Source organism: Dunckerocampus dactyliophorus, chromosome 16 (genome assembly GCF_027744805.1).
Source record: "Dunckerocampus dactyliophorus isolate RoL2022-P2 chromosome 16, RoL_Ddac_1.1, whole genome shotgun sequence".
NCBI classification, from domain to species: Eukaryota; Metazoa; Chordata; class Actinopteri; order Syngnathiformes; family Syngnathidae; genus Dunckerocampus; species Dunckerocampus dactyliophorus.
In genome coordinates, this window is record NC_072834.1 from 4,995,938 (window position 1) to 5,017,091 (window position 21,154).

The 21,154-nt window shown below is 42.6% G+C and overlaps 1 protein-coding gene across 1 annotated transcript; it reads right to left on the reverse strand.

The window, feature by feature from the left end:
• Positions 1-4,254: 4,254 nt before the first annotated feature.
• Positions 4,255-19,023, reverse strand: LOC129169564 (protein sprouty homolog 3). The gene is made up of 2 exons (XM_054756095.1): positions 18,495-19,023; positions 4,255-8,617 (listed from the first exon to the last, which is right to left on the reverse strand). The coding sequence occupies exon 2, from the start codon at positions 8,530-8,532 to the stop codon at positions 7,636-7,638; it is 897 nt and encodes a 298-aa protein (XP_054612070.1). The 5' UTR covers positions 8,533-8,617; positions 18,495-19,023; the 3' UTR covers positions 4,255-7,635.
• Positions 19,024-21,154: the final 2,131 nt, after the last annotated feature.

A 21,154-nucleotide genomic window follows, 5' to 3' on the forward strand; every position in this document is an offset into this window, starting at 1 on the left:
CAAAAACATTCGGTCTAAATTTATTAAATATGTGAGAAAAACAATATGTGACGACTGTTTGGGAGTTGGGAGGATGCGTTTAAATTCCAGAGGAAGGTTGTCGTCATGTCAGCGGCAGCAGGAACAGGAAGTGAGCCGGAGCTTCTCTCCTGACCTTTGTGACCCCTGCAGATAACATTCCCATCCCCTCCCCCTCCAAACCACCCCTCCATCCTCCTCCCTGTGAAACTTGCGTGCTTCCTCCTCCGTGTATTTACTGTATTTGCACATCGGTAACACTTTTGGAACTGTGTTTATTATTGTGGTTGTAGTGACCATCGCTTTTTACTGAGAGCTGTTCGTTTTCCCTTTTATGTCACTAAATTAGGTAACCGAAGTATAGAGTTTGGTTTGAATCACATTTGAGATGTCTCGCACCGTCACAAGTGTAATAAAAGTCAAAAATGATTGATGGTAGATTTGCTTCATTTTATGGATTTGGATTACTTTGAGTCACTCACTATCACGATGCAGTTCGCTTGAGTCAGTGATTCAAATAAGTACAATCACCGGAGTGTTTTTAGTGAGTCTACTAACCATTTGTTTGTTCATTTGTGTCAGTGAATCATCCATCCATCCATCTTCTATGCCACTTATCCTCATTAGGGTCGCGGGTATGCTGGAGCCTATCCCAGCCAGCCAATGGCAGGGCACATATAGACAAACAACCATTCACTCTCACGTTCACATTCACATTCGTGCGGCCGTCAGTGAATCAGTTCAGCAGAATCATCTGACTCTGCGGTGATCCCAGTGAATGCGGCTAATTCCGTCAATTCAGTGACTCAATTCAAATAGATCATCTGAATCAGCTGTAGTTTTCTCGAGTCTGCTGACTTGAGTCAGTCAGCCAATTCAGTAGAATCATTTGAGTCTGTGGTGTGTCCTTTGAGTCCGCTGATTAGAGTCGATGAGCCAAATCAAATGAAGTATCTGAGTCAGCTGTGTTTGTAGTGAATCCGCTGACTTGAGTCAGTAAACCAGTTCAACGGAATCATCTAAATCCACTGTTTTTCTGGTGAGTCCAACAACTGAAGTTGGTGAACCTATTCAAATGAATCATCTGAGTCTGAGGTGTCACTGCTGAGTCCACCGACTTGAGTCAGTGAATCGATTCAAATGCGTCATCTAAGTCAGCTGCGGTGTTGTTGAGTCTGCTGACGCGAGTCAGTCAATCAGTTCAGTACAATCATCTGTCGGCTGTGGGGTTTCCTTTGAGTCCACTGCTTAGAGTCGGTGACTCAAATCAAATGAATGATCTCAGTCAGCTGTTTTTGTAGTGAATCCGCAGTTCAAAAGAATCATCTAAATGAGCAGTGTTTCAGGTGAGCCCGACAAGTTGAGTCAGTGAACCCGTTCAAATGAATCGTCTAAGTCTGAGGTGTCACCGCCGAGTCCACTGGCTCGAATCAGTGAACCAATTCAATTGAATCATCTAATTCCTGCATGTTTTTGGTGAGTGCGCTGTCACTGTGCCAGTCCTCTAACTGGACCTGCATACTTTGCAGCCACCAACCAAAGCACTCGTGCGAGCTGGGTTGATAGATAGATTTGTTTGGGATCATTAACAGGGGTGGGCGTCCAACTACTACAAGAAACTCCTTATGACGCGTTTAAAAGTGTTTCAGGACATTTGTTAATAGTTAAATACAACGTGTGAATAGGCAGTCTTGTCTCTCTATATGGCAAGTGGCCCAGGTGGGGGGGGATCATCACTCACGGTCCGAGACACGCCACCAGTCCCCGCCCCCCGGGATGCTCATGTGTAGCCAACCGTGACCCTTGCCCTGTCTTTCATTTAGACCACTCCGTGTTGACAGCAGCAAAAAATGCCTTCCTCGGGATCATCTGAGTAAACATTCTCGGAAAGCCCCATGAGTGATTGACAGCTGTATAGATGTTTGACAGACAGCTGGCTTTGTGCCGGGAAAGTGGGGGCGGCAGTAGGGGCCGGAGCCGGGGGACTCCCAGCATGCGTGAGGACATGGCCAACAGAGTCAAAAGTGCACAAGGTGGAAAGAGGAGAAAGGGGGGGGGGTGGTTAGGTTCCAGAGAGTGGGCCCCCGGACCTCTTGACGCCCACTGCTTTGACAGCGAGGTCAAAGGTTGTGGTTGGAAGTGGCATCATTCATCAGTCTGTCTCTTGACTTGGACAGCAGGAAGAGTGTCTTCATTCTTAACTCATCACCGAGCAAACATGACACGCGGAGGACTCTAGCATGATAGACGCTACGTAACGTTGATAACTTCACTATCTCGGGGCGTCACGAGATCTTGCCAGATTACAACGTGACAAGATTTCTCGTTCAGAAGAAGATGTCTTGTGGGCGCTGGGCCTGGGACGATAATAAATAAATTCATGAATCACCAATAAATGAAAATGAACCGGATCATTTTGCCGGCCTCAATATATTGCCATTTGCACGCGCGTCTGTTTTCCTCGTCTCTCGCCTCCAAACAGGCAGGAAGAGGGTTCATTGTGTGCATTGGTTTCAGCACCTTGGCGCGTTTGCTCCATAGAACAACAGCACGAACGGAGTGAGCCTTTTTGTCAGTCATACAGTCTCTTTGTCTGGGTGGGTGGAGGCGGGGCCGGGAGAATACACACAGAGGGCAGAAGACTGTAACGTTGTAGGAATGACTTTAGCAGATTGCAAATTATTGTTTTTTATATTTTTTATTGTACATTACTTAAAAGCAAAGCAAATCTCGTCTCTTCGTAGACCCAATTTTGTGTATTGTCTCTTAAACCAAGCGTCTTTTGACACCGCTACAATTTAGTGCAGTGGTGTCCAAAGTGCGGCCCGGGGGGGCATTTACGGCCTGCGACTGCTTTTTTATTGGCCCTCGGCACGTTCTAAAAATACGATGAAACAATAACATTTAAAAAAGCAGTAATTTTACAAGAATAAAGACAAAAGGGAGTTAAGTCATTATGTTAACAGAAAAAAATAGCATAAAGTTGAAATATTACAGGAAAAAAGTTGTAATATAAGAAACAAACCAAACAAAGAATTAAGTTTAAATTTTAGGAAAATCAGGTTGAGTGAAGGCTATAATGTTATGATAATAAAGTCAAAATATTATGAGAATAAGTTATATTAGTGTGAGAAAAAAAAAGTACAAGTAGAACATTGAAATATTTGTAAACATTAAAAAAAAGCAGTAATATGAGGAGAAACTGTTCATAATAATAATAATACACTTTGTCACTGAAAACATGAATAAATATATTTGAAATGTGTAAATATATACATACATTATATTCAATATTTTGTTTGGGTTGGTTTAAAAAAAAAATGTAAAAGCGGCCCCCGCTTCTTTTGATTTTTCAGTATGCGACCCTCAGTGGAAATAGTTTGGACACCCCTGATTTAGTGTTTTATTGTACGTGTTATGTGCATGTTTCTTTTTGAATTATTATACTGTAAGTAGTAGTAAAAAAAAAGTTTAAATATTAACTCAAAATAAAATTATTTAAAACATAATAATTACAGTAAAAAATAGTACAAAATAAAATAATTGTAAAGACAGTAGATGATGAAAATAAAATAAAAGTGGTGAAAAGAAAAAGAATTTTAAAAAAGTTATTGTATTTTATTCTTGTAACTGTATTTAATATTGATTTATTGATGAATGTCATGAAATACAATTGGTGATGAATTGATGAAATACAATGAATGCTGATGAATAATGATAAAAAAATCATTTCAATTTTTGGGCATTTTGACGATCACCGGTTAAAATGATGACTTTATTCTGTTAATATTATATATTTAAAAAATATGCACCTCTATTCTCACAATATTACATTACTTTTATAACGTTGCAATTTTATTGCCTTTTTTCTTTTATTCTTTTCTTTTTTTATTATTATTTTATTCCGAAAAAGCCTGCCTTTCTTTATTTTTCTTGCCAATCAATAATTGTTGGTCATCTATAAAAAACGCTTTGAAAAAGCCTTTCATTGAATCAGCCTTTCTAAGTAGTCAGAAAGTTTACACAACAAATATTAAGTGGCTCATTAACATACAATACGCATTAGCATAACCTTTAATTATCTGTAGCTTCAGTAAGGTGGGAGGGTCTTTCTAATGGCAATTTCTGATAGCATTTAAATAAAAAAAATGACATCTTTCATTTTTATTACATGAATATCATTTGTTATTGTGATCATCCATAGAAGAAACGTGTGCTCTGTTTTTGAAAGCTCCTTTTATTGGATCTTTAGCCTGGAGGGCGGCAGCAGCCGCACCAACAGCAAGAAAAACAACAACCAAAAATTGAAAACTAATACAAACCACGCTCTTAAACTCATGATTAATCTCATACTCTTCCGCGCCATCTACCTCGGTGGTGATTGACCTGTAAATAAATATCCAAACAAAATGACACAACCTCTGCAGTGAAACAGGAAAGAAGATGTGCGTATTGTTCATGTATAATAATATATTCACTTTTAGATAGACTTCTATATAATATTTATTCCATATACTCTCCTTAAATTTCCTCTACAACATACAAGAGGCGCCGATTTTTTTGTACCAAAAGTGATGCTTGGTTGCAGAGACGCAGGAGGAGAAGTGTAGTAGTTATGGCGGCAGCCTGCTAATGTTGGTAGTCTCACCAGAGGGAAGGAAATCTCAAACAAATGATGGAATAATTACAGTTAGCCAGTTGAAGCTTGAAAAGGTTGCAACTGAACAAGTGTTGCAAACCCCACACGTCTTTCAGTCACATCTTCCACATGCAGGCTAAAACGTACCTGAATCCACATCATTTTGACCAATACTTGACATTTTCAATGAAAACCAAACCCAAGCACCAAGGTCTTTTTAAGCATGATGGTTGAAAATGGCCAAAATGACGCATGTTTTTACAAAGAATGCATGAACCTGCCGCAGATGTTTCCTGCTTTGTTGTTGTGGGTGACAACGTTCAGAATAATGGGCCACAGTGTGTGCTCTCGCTACAATTTAGTCGGATTTGTGACAAAAATCCAGTGAATTCAGTACAAAACTGGCACTGGAACATACTTTACTTTGTGTTTTGCAAAGAAGCTGCGGCCGCACAAGAAAGAAAAAGAATACTAATAGCATTAAAGTTGTACGATAGCAAAAATTAAGTGAAAATATTACCTCATTGTGAGGAAAGTCAAAATATTACGAGGGGAAAAAAATCTCAAATCCACTAGAAGTTAAAATATTACAAGAAAAACACTTCAAGTCTAAATATAAAAAAAAAAATTGTAGAGTTTTATGTGAAAAAAAGACAATTTCATAAGAATAAAGTCGTAACATTGCAACGTTCATGTATGTTGACGTTACAACAAGAAAGAATTGACGCATTTTGGCTTTTGCTTGTTAAAATTAAGTTTTTATTCCCGTAACGTTGCAACTTTTTTTTCTTCAAATATCACAACTACATTCTCGTAACACTCCGACTTTATTCTCGCATCTCTCAGACTTTATTCTGATGATATTATGACTTTTGGTAACATTACGACATTTAATCCTAATATATAGACACCATTCCCTTAGCTTCATGCCGCTATTCTTGTAACATTATGAGCTTTTTTTGCGCAATACTACTTCTTGATTCACATCACGTTACAACTTTTTTTGTTTACTGCTGCAACTTCATTGTGAAAATATTGCAAGCTTTCTTGTAATAATACCACACTATGTTTCTCGTAATGGCTAAACGTTTTTACGTAATCACAGTGGCCCCGATACTCGTTTTTATTCATAGTTTTTGATATCGAATGTATTGTAAAAACAATACTACAAAACAAACTTTAAAATGATTCCTGAATATTCTCTGTCTTCATTTTTGTGGATGACTCTAGGGTGGGACTTCATGTGGTTTTCGTGCAGTGACTGCATTACAATTGAACTGCATATATTTAGTTGATGGTTTCTAGTGCTCGTCTTAACATGAACGGTGTTCTGTAACACTAAAGAATGGATGTGGAGCCAAAAAACGAATGGAATGAATGAATTGAACCAAAGTCGGAGACATTTGGAGCTACATTTAGTGATCCCGCGAACTTTATGTTCCCACTTTTAACGTTAAATCTGCACAGCGGTTGTCGGGTCGATCGCTAGCTGTTCTACTGACGTTGACATTGATCGCCGAGAGGACTGAAATAAGTGCGTGTTCTGACTGTTGTCATATAATGAAGCCCGATAAAAAATAGTTTTAACGCATATTTACATATAAAAATATAGCAAAGGAACATTGAACGTATCGGGTTCACCGGGTGTTCTTCATGCATCCAAAAACACACATTCACAAAAAACATGCACACACACACATGCACTCATCTGATGCCCTCATGTCCGGCTAAGAAATCCGAGCCTGGTCCCTTTCTTCCATCATCCCTCCTTCTTCCTCTCTCCGCCCGCCCAAAACACCACAACTCCTTCCTCCTCCGGCCCGTTCTCGTCTGGCCCATTAAGAGCTATCACGAAGCTAATTGCCTGTTTGATCAACTCTCGATGGACCCGGGAAACGGAGGCTTTTAGCCCTCCCAGCCTAAGAGTCAAGAGGGATGGGCAACTTTTGTGAGGGCGATTAATACACCTTGAAATGTTTTTGTTTTGGGTGGGCTTTAAAGGATTAGAAGATAAACCTGTGAATGAATAGAAGATTCGGGAGTTACGGGTGACTGGGCGGCGACGTCGGTCTTACGAGGGCGGATGGCGACAGTCTGATCAGACTATCGCTAAGATGTAGCAGCAAATAAGATCACAGGAGGCTCCTTCTTCTTTATGCTGGCTAACACGCACACACAAACACGCACACAATAGCACACACACCGTGGACGGATGCTCCCCGCTCTGTAACTGGATAACCCGCTGTTCAACAGAGAACAGTTTGACGATACTGCGCAAAAGTCTTGGACCACCACAACAGAGCACAAACACAAAAAAAGCATTTCAACGAAACTTTGTAGAAATGGTGGTGCATGAGCCAAGGAAGAAAGGTGCAACTTGACGTCCCCGTGGCATCCATGGAATTGTCCACTCACCGCAGAACCTTAATGGCACACCCATGTGATTGTCATACCCCATGAGCCGGGAAGTAGCCCTCGAGCTAATGAACACAAGTCCATGATTCGTCTCGGCGGCCTCCGACTTTTGCGCAGTACGGTCTATCTACCTCATAGTGCTTTTTCCTTTACAAATGAGCTTAATGGCATTGAGATTCAATTGACAGTGCGTGGTCCCTTTTTGGTGTGAGATGTGCTGCGAATGTCCATAGTTTCTTCGCTCGTAACCTTCAGCGGAAGCTTCTACGTCCTCTTAAGTCTGCTGCAATTCAGTCCACCGTTTGTGTATTGATTGCAAAGGGTCGGTAGGAGGTTCGTTAATAAATAAATACATTAGACATCTGGATTAGACAGAAGATGAAAGACAAGTTCAGTCAGCTTCTTCTTCAGGTTGAGCTTGTAGTTTCCAAGGCGAACAGGCACAGTAAAGCTTTGGTCCCTCCTGAGCTGGAGTCATACAAGATTGGTAAGCACTAGTTGTTTGGCGTCTTGTTGCTAGGGGGATTTCATCTGAACGTCCCCGCCACCCCCATCCAGGCCTGTCATAGCGACTTCTCCACAGCCTTGTCACTGCTAATGGAGGGATGGCCTGGGTTGGGATTAGAGATGGCAGAGATCTTGCGGCACACAGTGTTGGTGTTGCTGCACCTGCAGCCGGGACGTGTGGCCCGGTCATGGGCGCACCGGCACAGGGCGAGGCACAGCCTGGCAGGGGGGTAGCAGCAGAGGCAGGGCAGGCACAGCGCCAGCAGCCCCATGGTGCCCCAACGGGCGAAGGCGTGGGCCGGGGAGCAGGAGCACGGCCGGTCGGCGCAGTTGTCTTCGTCGTCCTGGGCCGAACAGTGGTAGAAGAGGCCTTTGACGCAGCAAAGGCAGGTGCCGTACTCCACGGCGCTCTCGGCCGAGCAAAGGCAGCGCTGTTCACAGGCCCAGCAGGAGGGTAGGCGGCGCGGGGCGCAGCACTCTTTGCACTTGCAGCGAGCACACCGCTCACAGATGAACTGGTGCCGGCCCAGCTCGTCGTCTGCCAGGATTTTGCTCAGAGAAGTGTCGGACTTGAGTTCTCTTTTCGGCTGAGAGCGAACAACTGAGGCCAATCCGGAGTGCGATGACGTCAACCCCGCCAGCAACCTCTGGTCTGAGCCAGCGCTGGTCCGAGACATGGAGGAGCTTATAGTACTGGAACGGCTGAGGTGGGACATGTGCGCATGCTGCTGCTGACTTTGGCTGCGGGACATGGCTGAGTGGCGGGGAGGCTGGGGATGCTGGGAGTATATTCCGTGCGGGTGGTGCTCATCGTGGGCGTAGAAAATTCCAGATTGGGACGCCAGTTCCAGTGCCACAGGCCGATCCACGTAGTCGTTGTGGGCCCGAATGGCACGGATTTGGTCGAGCGACAGCACTGGGACCTGCTGGAGGTCCATCCCGTCTAGCTCCATCCTAAAGGGGTGAGCGGGGTCCGTGTCAGAGAGCCGGCACTGAGGCTGTGGGCCAACGCTGTTGCTCACGGTACATCAGTCAACCCTGCAAAAACACAAGCAGAAAACGGGTAATGCTCATGCAAATGCCACATTGTCGTATTCAAAAGAACAAGGGAAAAACTGTTCAATGCAGTCCTGTAGAGGGTGCTAATGCACATTACAGAGTGATGCGAACTACCGCACACATTTACTGTATTCTGGCCATCATTTGCATATCAAATGCTGACTGTTTTTTGAGCTATTAAGTTGTGTTTGTGAGAACACCACAAATACATACGTGTCGCTGCACCCTACTTACATAAATTAACGATTTAATGCCTGACAGTGTGTCTGAATGTGACATCGCACAGCTTATCTGTTGCTTTTAGATGCTCAAAAGAGAAACAAAAACAACAAATATGGGAAATGCATGGTCAAGAAAGATGGCTAAATTGAATAAAAGCTTCAGATGAATGGATAAGCCTGATAATAAAAGGCAGAACTCTTGCATTAAAGAAGCTACATCTTTGTTGTGTATGTCGGAACCATTTGTATGCACACGACAGGAATTATCAGTGCGTATCGTATCTCGGCATGAGGCAGCAGAGGTCCTGGTGGTTAATCTCATCAGGCAGAGTGGAGGCCTGGTGGGGTGGGGTTTTTTAGTGAAGCAAACAAACTCGAGCAAAATCGTGACCCTTTTCATTAGATACAGTCATCCCTCGTTTATCGCGGTTAATTGGTTCCAGATCCGACCGTGATATTTCTGAGAAGCAGGATTCTTTATTTAGAAATGGAATCTTTTCATAGTTTGAGCATAGAAAACCTGTTTACGACCTTCTAAATAGCCTTTTTTGACATTAGAGCCCTCTATACATGAAATAACGCCCCTATGGTCATCTTTGCACTCATATTACCCAATTTACAGTAGTAGATATAATAATAGAAAATAACACAGGATTTGTACATAATATAGACTAAAGATCTTTTTTTGAAACCGATACCGATAACTTACTACTTCAACACCCATATGATACCAATAACTGTCTCTTCAAGGTACCATAATGCACATTACTGACACCTAGTGACCAGTGTGGAATACTACTAGGCATGGACAGATATAAGATTTTGATGGTATGATAAAACAGTATTATAATTACAGCTTTAAAATGTGTTGTTTTGAAATATCCTTACTGTAAAATGAGAGGAAAAAAACATTTCTGTTGGAACAGTAATTTTTAAACAATATAACAGAATATAATGGAAGTGGAAGGTATTTATTTAAAATAAATAAGAAATAAAATGCCGTTCTTGATGCAGTCTTTTATTTAAAAAAAAACTAAGCAAAATGCAAATAAATGCAACCACTGGCTCAATCGGTGGCTCAAGAAGGTCACAACATTTTTTTTTTGTATTATTATGCAATTATTTCATAACTTGTCCACAAGAGTTTTGGGTTGTTGGTTTGTGCATTTGCTGAGTTTTGATTGATTTGCTTGTGTGGTGACCCACAATATAGTGAAGACCTTCACCAAGTTTCACTTCCGTTTCCGGGTCATGTGATTATTGTTAGAAACTGTTGCTTGGTGGTTGTTGGTAGTTGTTCAGTGGAGACTAAACGGCTTATACCACTTATCCTCGACACCTGTCTCGTTCTGAATCACATCTCCACATTTGGTGACCCTCGACGTGAGTAATATGTCAACCGACAACGATGATAACAGCGCGGCCGTACGGGTGGAATGCCGACACGTGTGCCTTCATTGAGGTCTCCCACCTAGCGCTACTGCGCATGCCTACAACAAGGAAACCTGTTACAAATGGAGTACATCTTCTAAATGTGCATCCCTTTTGAAGGGATCTTTCACGTGAGTATGATGTTTTCACCAAGCTACGACGTTTTAGTGGATTTTTTTTGTCATTTACTATACATTTTAGGCTACAACGTGTAGTATCTGTACGTGTTTGACATTTACGACTTATTAGGTTATACTATTCACGTCAACTTGTCAAAAATGTTCTTAAATAGTGTTATTTACGCTTCCACCTTAGTTTGATAGCCGCAAAGCCATGTGAAATACATGCTAAATGCACACGCTACGGGATGCAGTACTCTACGAGGGCACGTGTCTCGTCACGCCGGTGCCAATGAGGAAGCTAACGTCAGTGTAATCAATGCCGCCACGGTTAAGTTGCCCGACTTTTAGCAACACAGCCCAATTCCGACAGTATAACACAGGACATGACAAAGCAATTCCACTTAGTGGCCGCGCTGGACCTCCACTTTCTCTCATAGCGCAGAGATGGTATGATGGAAAAAATTTGTGGTTTTGAAACCATAACTTTGAAAGCAGTAACCAGTCCATGCCTCAATACTACATATTACAATGTGTCTTTCATTGCATCTTCTGCATGCCTTACATTTGTATTTTAGTTAATCTGGCCATTTTTATGCTTAAAAATGCTTCATTTAGGCCACAAATACGTCAAATTTACTTCCATCCAAACATTTTCTATGTCGCTTATCCTAATTAGGGTTGGGGGGGGTATGCTGGAGTCTATCCCAGCTGACTTCAGACGAGAGGCGTGGTACACCTTGGACTGGTCGCAAGGCACATATGAACAAGCAAGCATTCACACTCACTATTTAAGTCAAATGACTTTAATAATCATGTTTTTTTTTTTCTAATAATAGGTTGTATTCAACCACGAAGCAGCGATGATTTATTAATTAATATATTTTGAAAAACCATGATAGAATGAAGCCGTGCGAAGTGTCGTGGGACGACCGTATAAGCAATAGAAGGGCAGCGTGGTAGTGAGCGTCCCGGTCCGAAGATGTGAGCTGCATTTGTGTGTCTCCTGACGTTTGTACTTGCAGCACGGCTGTCAGACCACACCGATGTGTCATTTGTTTATGTTGTATTAATTGCTATTTGTGACTTTTTCAAACCATGACTCGGGTTGTCTAAAGCAGCAAACTTGAAGCTAGAAGCTATTAAACATGCTAAAACAAGACATAGGTCAAGATATATTATTTTTATTTACATATTATTTATTATTAACAGCCCACTGTGCATCTCAGATTTGTGTTACCGTATATGTACACATGCTCAATATTGGCTTTCTCACTGATAGCAAATCCAATCCCATTCCAGCACTTCATTACCAATACCGATATCAGTGCAGCAGCTCTTCCCTCAAACTACGTAATGCTGTGTAATGAACACATTACAGTGATGCCACTGAATGCACTTCACAAATAAACACTGTTTGTGTAAAATAAGACAAACACTGCAATATGCAATGTAAGTGATAGCAAAAGTATAAAAAAAAACATTGCGTGTGACTCAGTTGTTCTTCCTGAGGTTTTCTGTTTTGCGCTGGACAGCGCTTGCAGCGCTAACTGTTTCGTAGTAATCAGCGCTATTATTTAGGTGGCAACGCATTATGCACAAAAAGCGTAACACTTGACAGTCATCGCCAACAGCATATCCAAAGATGAAACTGAGAAATAATTTCAGACGAGACATATTGAGCCTGCAAGCATGTTGCTGTGTGGAGCACGTCATCGCTATACCACTACACCGATACCATTATTGGCAGAAAAAACTATCCTATCGACCAAGTCATAGGTGACAAATACTACAAATTTTGTCGCTTTGAGTGCAAAAATACACCTCCATCACCACCTTACTAACCACACCTTTTAACCAGAAACTTTTCAATTCACTGCATATTCCATACAATGCTTGTTACGTTTGATTGTACTACAAGCAGCTGCGACTATTCTAGAAAGTTTCAGTTTTAGTTTCAGTTTCTTTCTCATTTAATGACTAACGGTGCATTTGTTTGGGCAAATATGATGATGACAAAAATAGCTCATAAGAGTTTCATTTTTTGGGCAGTATAATGCCATAGCTATTGATGTAAGATCTTAAGTGATTTTTGTTACGATTAGTGATGTCTGACAACAAGACCATGCCGGCTCCGCTACGAGCTGACGAGTTAGCTAACGTCAGTGCTATCTGCGGCACACAACCGCTCGTGGTTTCAACATATCAAGCCCAGTTTTGACTGCGAGGAATAACAGGACGTGACAAAGTATTTCCACGTATTGATGCTGCCAGATGCCTCGATGACGGCAAGTACGGGAGCCCATAGGCAGCAGTTTTATATATACAGTATGTACATCGGTTTTCATCAAGCGATCATCAAGCGATATTAAATTTTTATGCCAATATCGGGCCAATTATATTGGTGGGACGATATTATCGGACATCCCTAGTTATTATCAAGAAAAGCATGGAAATGGCTTCATATCACCTCTTAAATTAAACTCTTATGAGCTATTTTTGTTGTCAACATTACATTTGTCCAAACAAATGCACATTTATTTGTGCCGGGCATTAAAATGAACAAGAAACTGAAGAAAAAAGGTGGTCTAACAATTATTTCCAAGATTATATAATAAGAGCAATTACCAGCGTGCAGACCAAGGCCGAACTGTCGTTTACGTCCTTTAGGAGGCGCTTATATCAGCTCTCTTAAGCAAAGCAGAATTTTTGCAATGATACACAACGAATAACAAATTCCTAGATTTTGCGTTCAGGATCTACATTGAAAAGGTAACGTCTGAACAACTTGTTTCTTGTTTGTCGCAGTCTTGGAGCAGTGTTGTTTTGGGAAGTGATGCTCCGTGTGCCTGCTGGGAAGTTAGTAATCCTCTGGCAACAGCAAATGGTGTGTGTGTGTGTGTGTGTGTGTGTGTGTGTGTGTGTTTGTGTGTATACGCGCCAGGCTAGACCCTCCCTTCTCGTATTACAAGACAAGCCAACAGGTCACATAAGCGTTAATGTGCGCAAGGGAGGGATTCGGCCCGTCCTGACTCCCCAAACTGTCGTTCCCATGGATACAACTCCCATCAGCAGAGACGAGGGTAACGGCTTTATCAGGACTTCCTGTCAGAAAGTTACGTGAGAAAATAACCCTCCAGTGTATAGAAGTGAGTTGGATTTGAAGGGAAGAAAGGAGAAACAGCTTAACAGAGCGCCAGTGTTGGCAATGTGGTAACCTGAGGAAGGACCTTTGTGCTGGGGGAGTATCAGTGTGATGGGACGGGTGGACACACACACACACACACACACACACACACACACACGCACACAGTCCTATTGAGCTTCTCTTCTCTACAGAAACGCTTTTAACAATTTTCACTAGGTATACCTGCACAAATCCAATACATGAGCTGTAGCAAAAATAAATTTCAACATTTCGTAAACTTGCTCACTCAAGGTCGAAATCAGCTCCATCTCTGCCACCCCCCTCCCACCCACCCACCCACCCCTCTTGACTTCCGCTGAGTCTGGACGGTCGATCAGGTTTTTAATGGACGGAGCATCTCTCCTCCTCTCGATGACATCATGCAAGCATCCAAGCTATTTTAAAAGCCGCTGCAGTGACCCCCACAAGTCGGAGTTGCCCTTTCTGTTTTACGCACTTCCTCTCGTGTTGACCCCCAGCCCGTCCCAAAAGACCTCCAGTCATCATGAATAAACAGTACTTTAGAAAGTCCCCTAAAATTCACTGCAGATTCCATTGAATGCTGGCTATGTGTACGTGGACTACGATCAGTTGAGCTTCTTGTAAAGAAGACAGAGCTGTATTTATATACTGTAGTGCATATTAGTTATGTTTGTTGACGGCTAATGATAGGGATTTGGCAAAGTTTAGCAACTTGGCTATCGTTGAACGATAGCTGTCATAACCACACAATGACTCCAAATAGTCGGTCCCTTTTCTGAGACTGTGAATGCGCATGCGCTACGGACATGTGTGCGTTTATGAGACAGCGGTGACTGAAAGCCATGAATGCCGATGATTTTATTCGGGTCGATCGGCAGTTTAACTTGGAATTGTGACAAATTGTTCAATCTGTGCTTTTAAACCACTGTTGGTAATGCATGGTAGCCGTTGGTGGTGGTTTAAAAAAAGTGTAGCTTGGAGCCGAAGAGGGACAGCAGCTGTCATTCCTGCGGGTGGCGCCAATGTCAGCAGTCTATTGTGGATCTGAATTTTTGCAATAATAGACAATCAATAACAAATTTGTGTATAGATTGTGTGTTACAAAGGTAATAGTTTCTATGCCCTGACAAAGTTCAGTGAAAAGTTGATAAGATAAATAACCTTGCACTTTGAGGTAACCAAGGTGGTCACATGACCACCCCGCATTAATTAGAATACGGGTGGTCCTCAGGTTACAGACCTGTTCCGTTCCTAGACTGTGATTTTTTTTTTTTTTTTTACTATAAGTCAGAACTTATACCTAAATTGACTCCTAAGTTACTCACACTGTACACAGAACACATTAAGGACCTATAAATACATTAACAAGATTCAATACAATAATGAAATAAAACAGTAATAAAAAGAAAACAAGTCCTCACGTTTATCCCCATGGTTATCTCGCAGGTCTTTATACCTTCTTAAAATGCTGTCTCAGGCTAGTCTGGAAGGATAACCTTCTCGTCTCCTCCCAGCTCTCCTTGTAACAGCGCACGGAAACCACGACCCTCTAGCATTCAGTAGTCTTTATCCTTAATGATGACCGCGACCGTTTGTTGGTACCAAAAAGTGGCCAATATCGGTGGGCCTGTCTTCCCTCGCTCAGCTTTTTATGATGTTCATTTTCACTTCCGTGATGACGGCTTTCCTTTTCTTTGGTGCACTGCCACTTTGGAGACATAATGAAGTGTAGAAATTGGAATAACAGGCTGGTAGTAGCTGGGCTGGCACACACTGTATTCATCCACCCAGCACGCGGCCCACACTGTGTTCTTGTGCTGCGCACCGCACGTATTCTTCCACCGGAGTGTGCTGTACCTATTTCTCCAGAGAGCCTCGTGTTTACAGACCAAAATGAGATGTGGAATTTTCATTTTTGGGACCGCGTTCATAACCACGAAGCATCATAACACAGAAACCGAGGACCACCAGCAGACTCGAGTAGCCACAATTATGAATTCAACTGAACATTGGTTACATTTAAAGAGAATACTTTGAGTTGATGTGATACTAAGAAGACACTATTTTCCATTAAAAACATTGATTAGGCTGCAGAGTGCAATGCCAAACGCTTGTGTCCTTCCTGTAGGTTCCGCTCATGTCAGATGTCTTATGCAAAACCAAAGTTTTGCACGATGCAGAAGAAATAACAAATGATTTGGTTTTCTATGTACGATCTGCATTAAAAGGGTGATGTTTCTGTTTTGGCCTGTTCAACACTTCTTCACAAAGTTTAGTGGAAATGAGTTATTTGTCATGTTGATAGGCCACATTACCTTGCACTTTTTGATAACAAGGCTGGTCACATGACATACTCATAGAATGATTACATGATGTATGCATCTATCAGGCGCTAAGACCCAGAGGCTTTCCTCCCTCTGTGTCCTCCGGGGAGTGCAGCAGCAGGATTGGATGACAATAAACTTGATGAGATACCGGATGTGCTGAATCTGACCCTGACGGAAAGACTGAAATAGACACTGCAGACCAGGGATGGTAGGGGGAGGGGTCACAGGAAGGGGAGGGTCAGCGAATGACTGAGGGATCACGACACTATTAATGATTTTTAAATAGAAATATGCAGCATAGACACTTGAGGGAAAGTTGGAGAAGAAGTTGTTGCAGAACCCTGTCACACCGGAAGTGACAATGGACGGAAATATGGAATCCACTCTTATGGGAAGACACGCATTTGGGAGTGTCTGTGGGAATGTTGTCCCTTTTCGAGGTCGCTGCTATCGCTCCTCTAATCCATCCCAAAGGTTTCTTCATCACAAAACCCATCCAAGCATGCCCTTATGTTCCTTGCTCTGTGCACTGGGAACAGAAAAGGGCCTTTCCCACACTGTTCCCACAAGGACAGAAGCGTGGAATTGTACATTTCGCCGTGAGCCTTGCCTCCATAGAGAATAAAATACGGTTGGGGTCCTCTCCTACTCCCCGAAAACTGATTTTCTTGAGCACATTTTGTGCGACCCCAGTCCATGTTTGTGCGCTCACTGTCGGGGCTAAAAATCAACTGTATTTGACATCCCTGAAGTTAGATTAGCAGGTGGGGAAAGTAGGATTTTCCTTATTTTTCTCAAGCTTCCTCCTATTAACTCTCACACTTGGAAAACCCTTGGTTTAAAACAGATGAAAATGCAACTGATTGATTCATTGATTTCAGAGGTGCGTCCAGATACTTTTGTACAACAATCCGACTTACTAAGTTGTTTTCTACTGCAAATCTTATATTTCCGTAGCGCTGTGGTCGCACAGTGCATTAGCCAGAGCATTAGTGGCGTAAAAAAAACACTTCCCTCTCCATTCATCCCCACCCTCCATCATCCATTCATCCATTTCATCATCCCTCCTCCTCCCCCTCTTCCGCCCCACAGCTACTGTCTCTCAGCCCGTAGCCGCCCATGGCTGGTTAAACCCTGCCACTCCCCCTCTCATGCCCATCACTCCATCCCATCATCATCATCATCATCATCATGCACTCATCCATCGGCCCACCCATCGGGTATCGACGTTCTACATCCGACCTTGAGGACAATCAATTGCAACCCCTGCGTGTCCCCATCACGTTTACACACACACACACACCCATTTACTGTAGATACGTCCCTTACGGGGACCCCATGCTGTTAAAGGTGCCCAAGTGTCAACAAACATTTGTTCATATCAACTGGGTGTATATTTACATCAAAGAAATATTGAAGGAACAACATAAAAAACACACACGCTGACAAAATGCATTACTTTGTATGGTATGTGTGATTTTAAAAATGTGTCTAGTTCAAGCCAAAACAACAGAAAACTAAATTATAGAACGCTCCTTCCTTATCAGGACCCGAGCGAAGGTGGTGCAATGACCTCCTTGGAATTCCTTCGTTTGTTATTATTGTTCATTGTATCCTGACAGATGAATCGCCTTTAGACGGCTTTAACGTACTGGAAAAGTGTGTGTATCCCGGTGAAAATGTACACGTTTTAGGGGTGCAAACCCCCCCACCCCAAGACCCACTCAGTAGCGTCCCCTGGAAAGGTATAAAACATTAGCATCCGCCTCCGGTGAGTCAGACTGACAGTGAAATCTGGCGGGTAAAAATCAATAAAAAAAAATAAAAAAAACTATGCACAGGTTGTCGGCCATTTTGGTTTTCTGATGAGGATTTGGGTCATTTCCAGGGATTGTACATAAACAAACTCCTCCTTGGGTTGATGCCCGATCGCCACCAAAACTGAACAATATGTAGACCAATGGGCTAAAAAACATTTTGAAACATTTTGAGTTTTGAGTCATAGGGTTTCTTTGACTAAAGTGTACATATTTTAGGGGTTCCGGGCACAAACACCCAAAAAACAGCTCCGTAGCACCCCCTGAAAAGTTATAAAATATTAGCTACTGCCACCATTGTACCCAATTGACACAAAATCTGGCAAGTATGAAAATGAGTAAAGTACATATATTGTAAAATGTACAGGTGGTCGGCCATTTTGGAGGATTTTTCAGGCCATTTTCAGGCAATTTTCAGGGGTTGTACTGGAAGAAACTCCACCTACGGAATTCACCCGATCGCCTCCAAAACTGAATGGATGGATGATGATAAATTGCTAAATTTATACTCGTTTAACTGTTGTAAAAGTCCTGTTAGTACCACTTTACAATAAGGGAACCAAGTGTTTATAAGTAGATAATGAAGAATTCTTAAATCTTATAAGGCTTATAGCGACGTGTTACATCTTTATAAAGCATTAACAACGTGGATAATTATATAATAGCTCAAGCGATACCATCATAAACATTGGATTTAAACAAGTCAAAACAACAGAAGCCAAATAATGTTTGCAAGGATGCACATCATTCTTTAGAGTAGTTTAAAGCTTACCTCTGATGGGTGGCAGATCCATGTTGCACTCGTGACTCCTGTCTGTGAATGTCCCTCAAACTAATAGATCTTTTGTAATGTGCTTTTAACGCCTAATTTACTTTACAGGATGCAGTAAGTTCAACAAGTCCTAGTCATAGTTTGTGATGGCTTATTAGGATTGGTGTCAGTCTGTGCATAGAAAGGCTACATAGATGCTCTCTATCAGCAGGATGGGGCCCCTTCCTCCTCCTCCTCCTTCCTCCTCTTCTCAGATCCTGGTGCGTTCTCCTAGGGTCATCTTCCCGCACCTCCCCCCAAAAATCACACAGATTTTGCACATCTCCTCATGCTCCGAGGATGCTGGAAAGCAGGCTGTCAGCGTGACCTCGCTTGTGGAGATGAAAAAAGACATAAGTTGCATTGTGCACCATCAAAACGGGGAACGAGTTAAAAGTGCATCTTGTGTCAGAAGCCCTTTGAAAGTTAGAGACTGTATGCACAAAATGTTATAAAAACATCTCCTTTCCTGTCCTATTGTAACTTCCACTTCTCTTCTCCAGAGATGAATGACTCTGAGGGTTGCATGCTCTCTCTCGCTCGCTCGCTCTCTCTCTCTCTCTCTCTCTCTGTGTGACACTCCTCCTCCTCTTCCTTGCCTCCCTCTCTCCACCCCCACCGGCTCCCCTCACTGAATTTCAGCCAGCTCATGATCAAGATGGAATAAAAGCTTGCAGTGTCATTTGAAAACAAGTTAACAACACTTTTAGAGACCTGCAAGTGCGCTAAAGTTGCACAGTGAGTCATCCACACCAGTAGGGGCCGCCAATCTGACTTCCCCATCCAGGAAGTCTTGACGATCTATCGCAATTCCGGGGTTTATGAGTCTGTTCTTGCACAAATGTCGCTGTGGAGAAATTGCTATTAGTGTCAGTGACGTGCGGTGAAGTTCATGGCCGGTCCGGTGAAGCACTGACTCCTTTGGATTTTTTAAACGTTAATACAGGTTGCTCATTAAGAGGATAAAAAGAAAAAGAAGGCAATAATTCACTCTGGTTAAAAACATGTTCTCGAGTTTTTTGTAGATACTTCCTAGTCCCATTTATTTGTGTTTTTTAATTAAATGAAAAACATTTGTGTTCTTACCTTTTTATCTGCATATGAAGTAGATGCGCCCTATCCTTCTCCAGGAAAAGCTCTGATACTTTATTGTGATTCACAAGAGTACAAAATGTCTCAGTTGAAACTTGCTGGACATATCCCTAAATGATGTGTTTTTGTGGCAAGTGTACATTGCAAGCATGTTTGTAAAGACATTTTAAAGTCCTCTCATGTTGCCCATGAATGTGGTAAACTGGTAAAGCTGTAAATCCAAATCATCCTTTTTGTTTTTAAAATTCATTTCAACGCTTTCCAGTGTCCGCCCAGTAGCTTGTTGTCCTGTCACACCCACACACCCCCTCTAATTGCCACTGATATGTGGGCACACAGATGAGTCGAGACACTGATCCATTAAGTGACCAGGCCGGCTTGATTGGCTCCGGATGAAGCCCTTGAAATAGCAGGATTGGCTGTCAGCCAAGCGGCCATTTCCTGTGTCTGAGAGGAGCTCCAGCCACCGGGGCTCGAATGCATTTCCTGGATTGTGAATAAAAGTTTTATTAATGAGCGGGGAGTGCATCAGCGGGCCATGCCCACTTTCGCTCGCTCGCTCAGACCCGCCCTGTTCACTCAAGACGGGGAGGGTTGGCGGGTGTGAAAACAGATGACAAAGAGACTGTGAGGATATGAGGGTTAGCTCGGGGAAATTCTTTAGGAACAAAGACATTTTAAAAATGGCTGCATCAAAGCCACAACAGAAGAACTGGCATTTGTCAACATGGTGTGTGTGCTTTCACACAGCGACACAGTTTCCCACAGTCGGATAATTAGATGACATCAGTGCCAGCATCTGGTGGGCCGTAGAAAATCACAGTCCGGTCCCGGCATTGCAAAATTCCCTAATATACTTGCATGTCCTGCCTCTGTTACGGCTCTGATACAACCTCAGAAGGTGGAAAATTGCCCAGTCCACCTCGCGCCACCCCGATTCCATGTCATACCTACCTTAAAGGGACTGTACTGTATGCAACTTGTAAGAGAATTAACAGAATTGTTGCAATAATATGCGCTTTCCTGGGTTTTAGTGTAAAAAACTCTATTTTAATGTCTCTGATGTACCAGATTTTCAGGATCTGTGTGAAAGGGGCCAGGGGTTGGGAAACTACAGCCCGTGGGCTACATCCGGCCTGCCAAGCACTTGAATCCAGGCCGCCTGACATTTGTGTTTGATGTTCTTATCTTAGCCATTTGAGAAGATCAAACTTTGTTTTTCGTGCCGAACGGTTTCCCAAGTCTATCAGTGCGTGTGTGAATGTATAAACGAGAGGTATTAACTTAAATTTCTTTGTAGAAAGGCGCTTTTATTAAAGTAAGTATTCATTTGTATTCACTTCCAGTGGAGCTTTGCCACATCCAATATGGCGGCGACGTTGATGTAAGGCTCAGCGCTCGATGCTGCTGGGGAAAAAACGATACTGATGTTGGCCGATATCACATTTTTATGTCAGTATCGGGCCGATAATTATCGGTGGACGATATTATCGGACAACCCTACTTTTTGCATATAAGCCGGCAACATG

What these genes read in the sequence shown, in the direction of transcription:
- LOC129169564 (XM_054756095.1), bottom strand. Translation starts at nt 8,532, where the DNA reads ATGGAGCTAGACGGGATGGACCTCCAGCAGGTCCCAGTGCTGTCGCTC.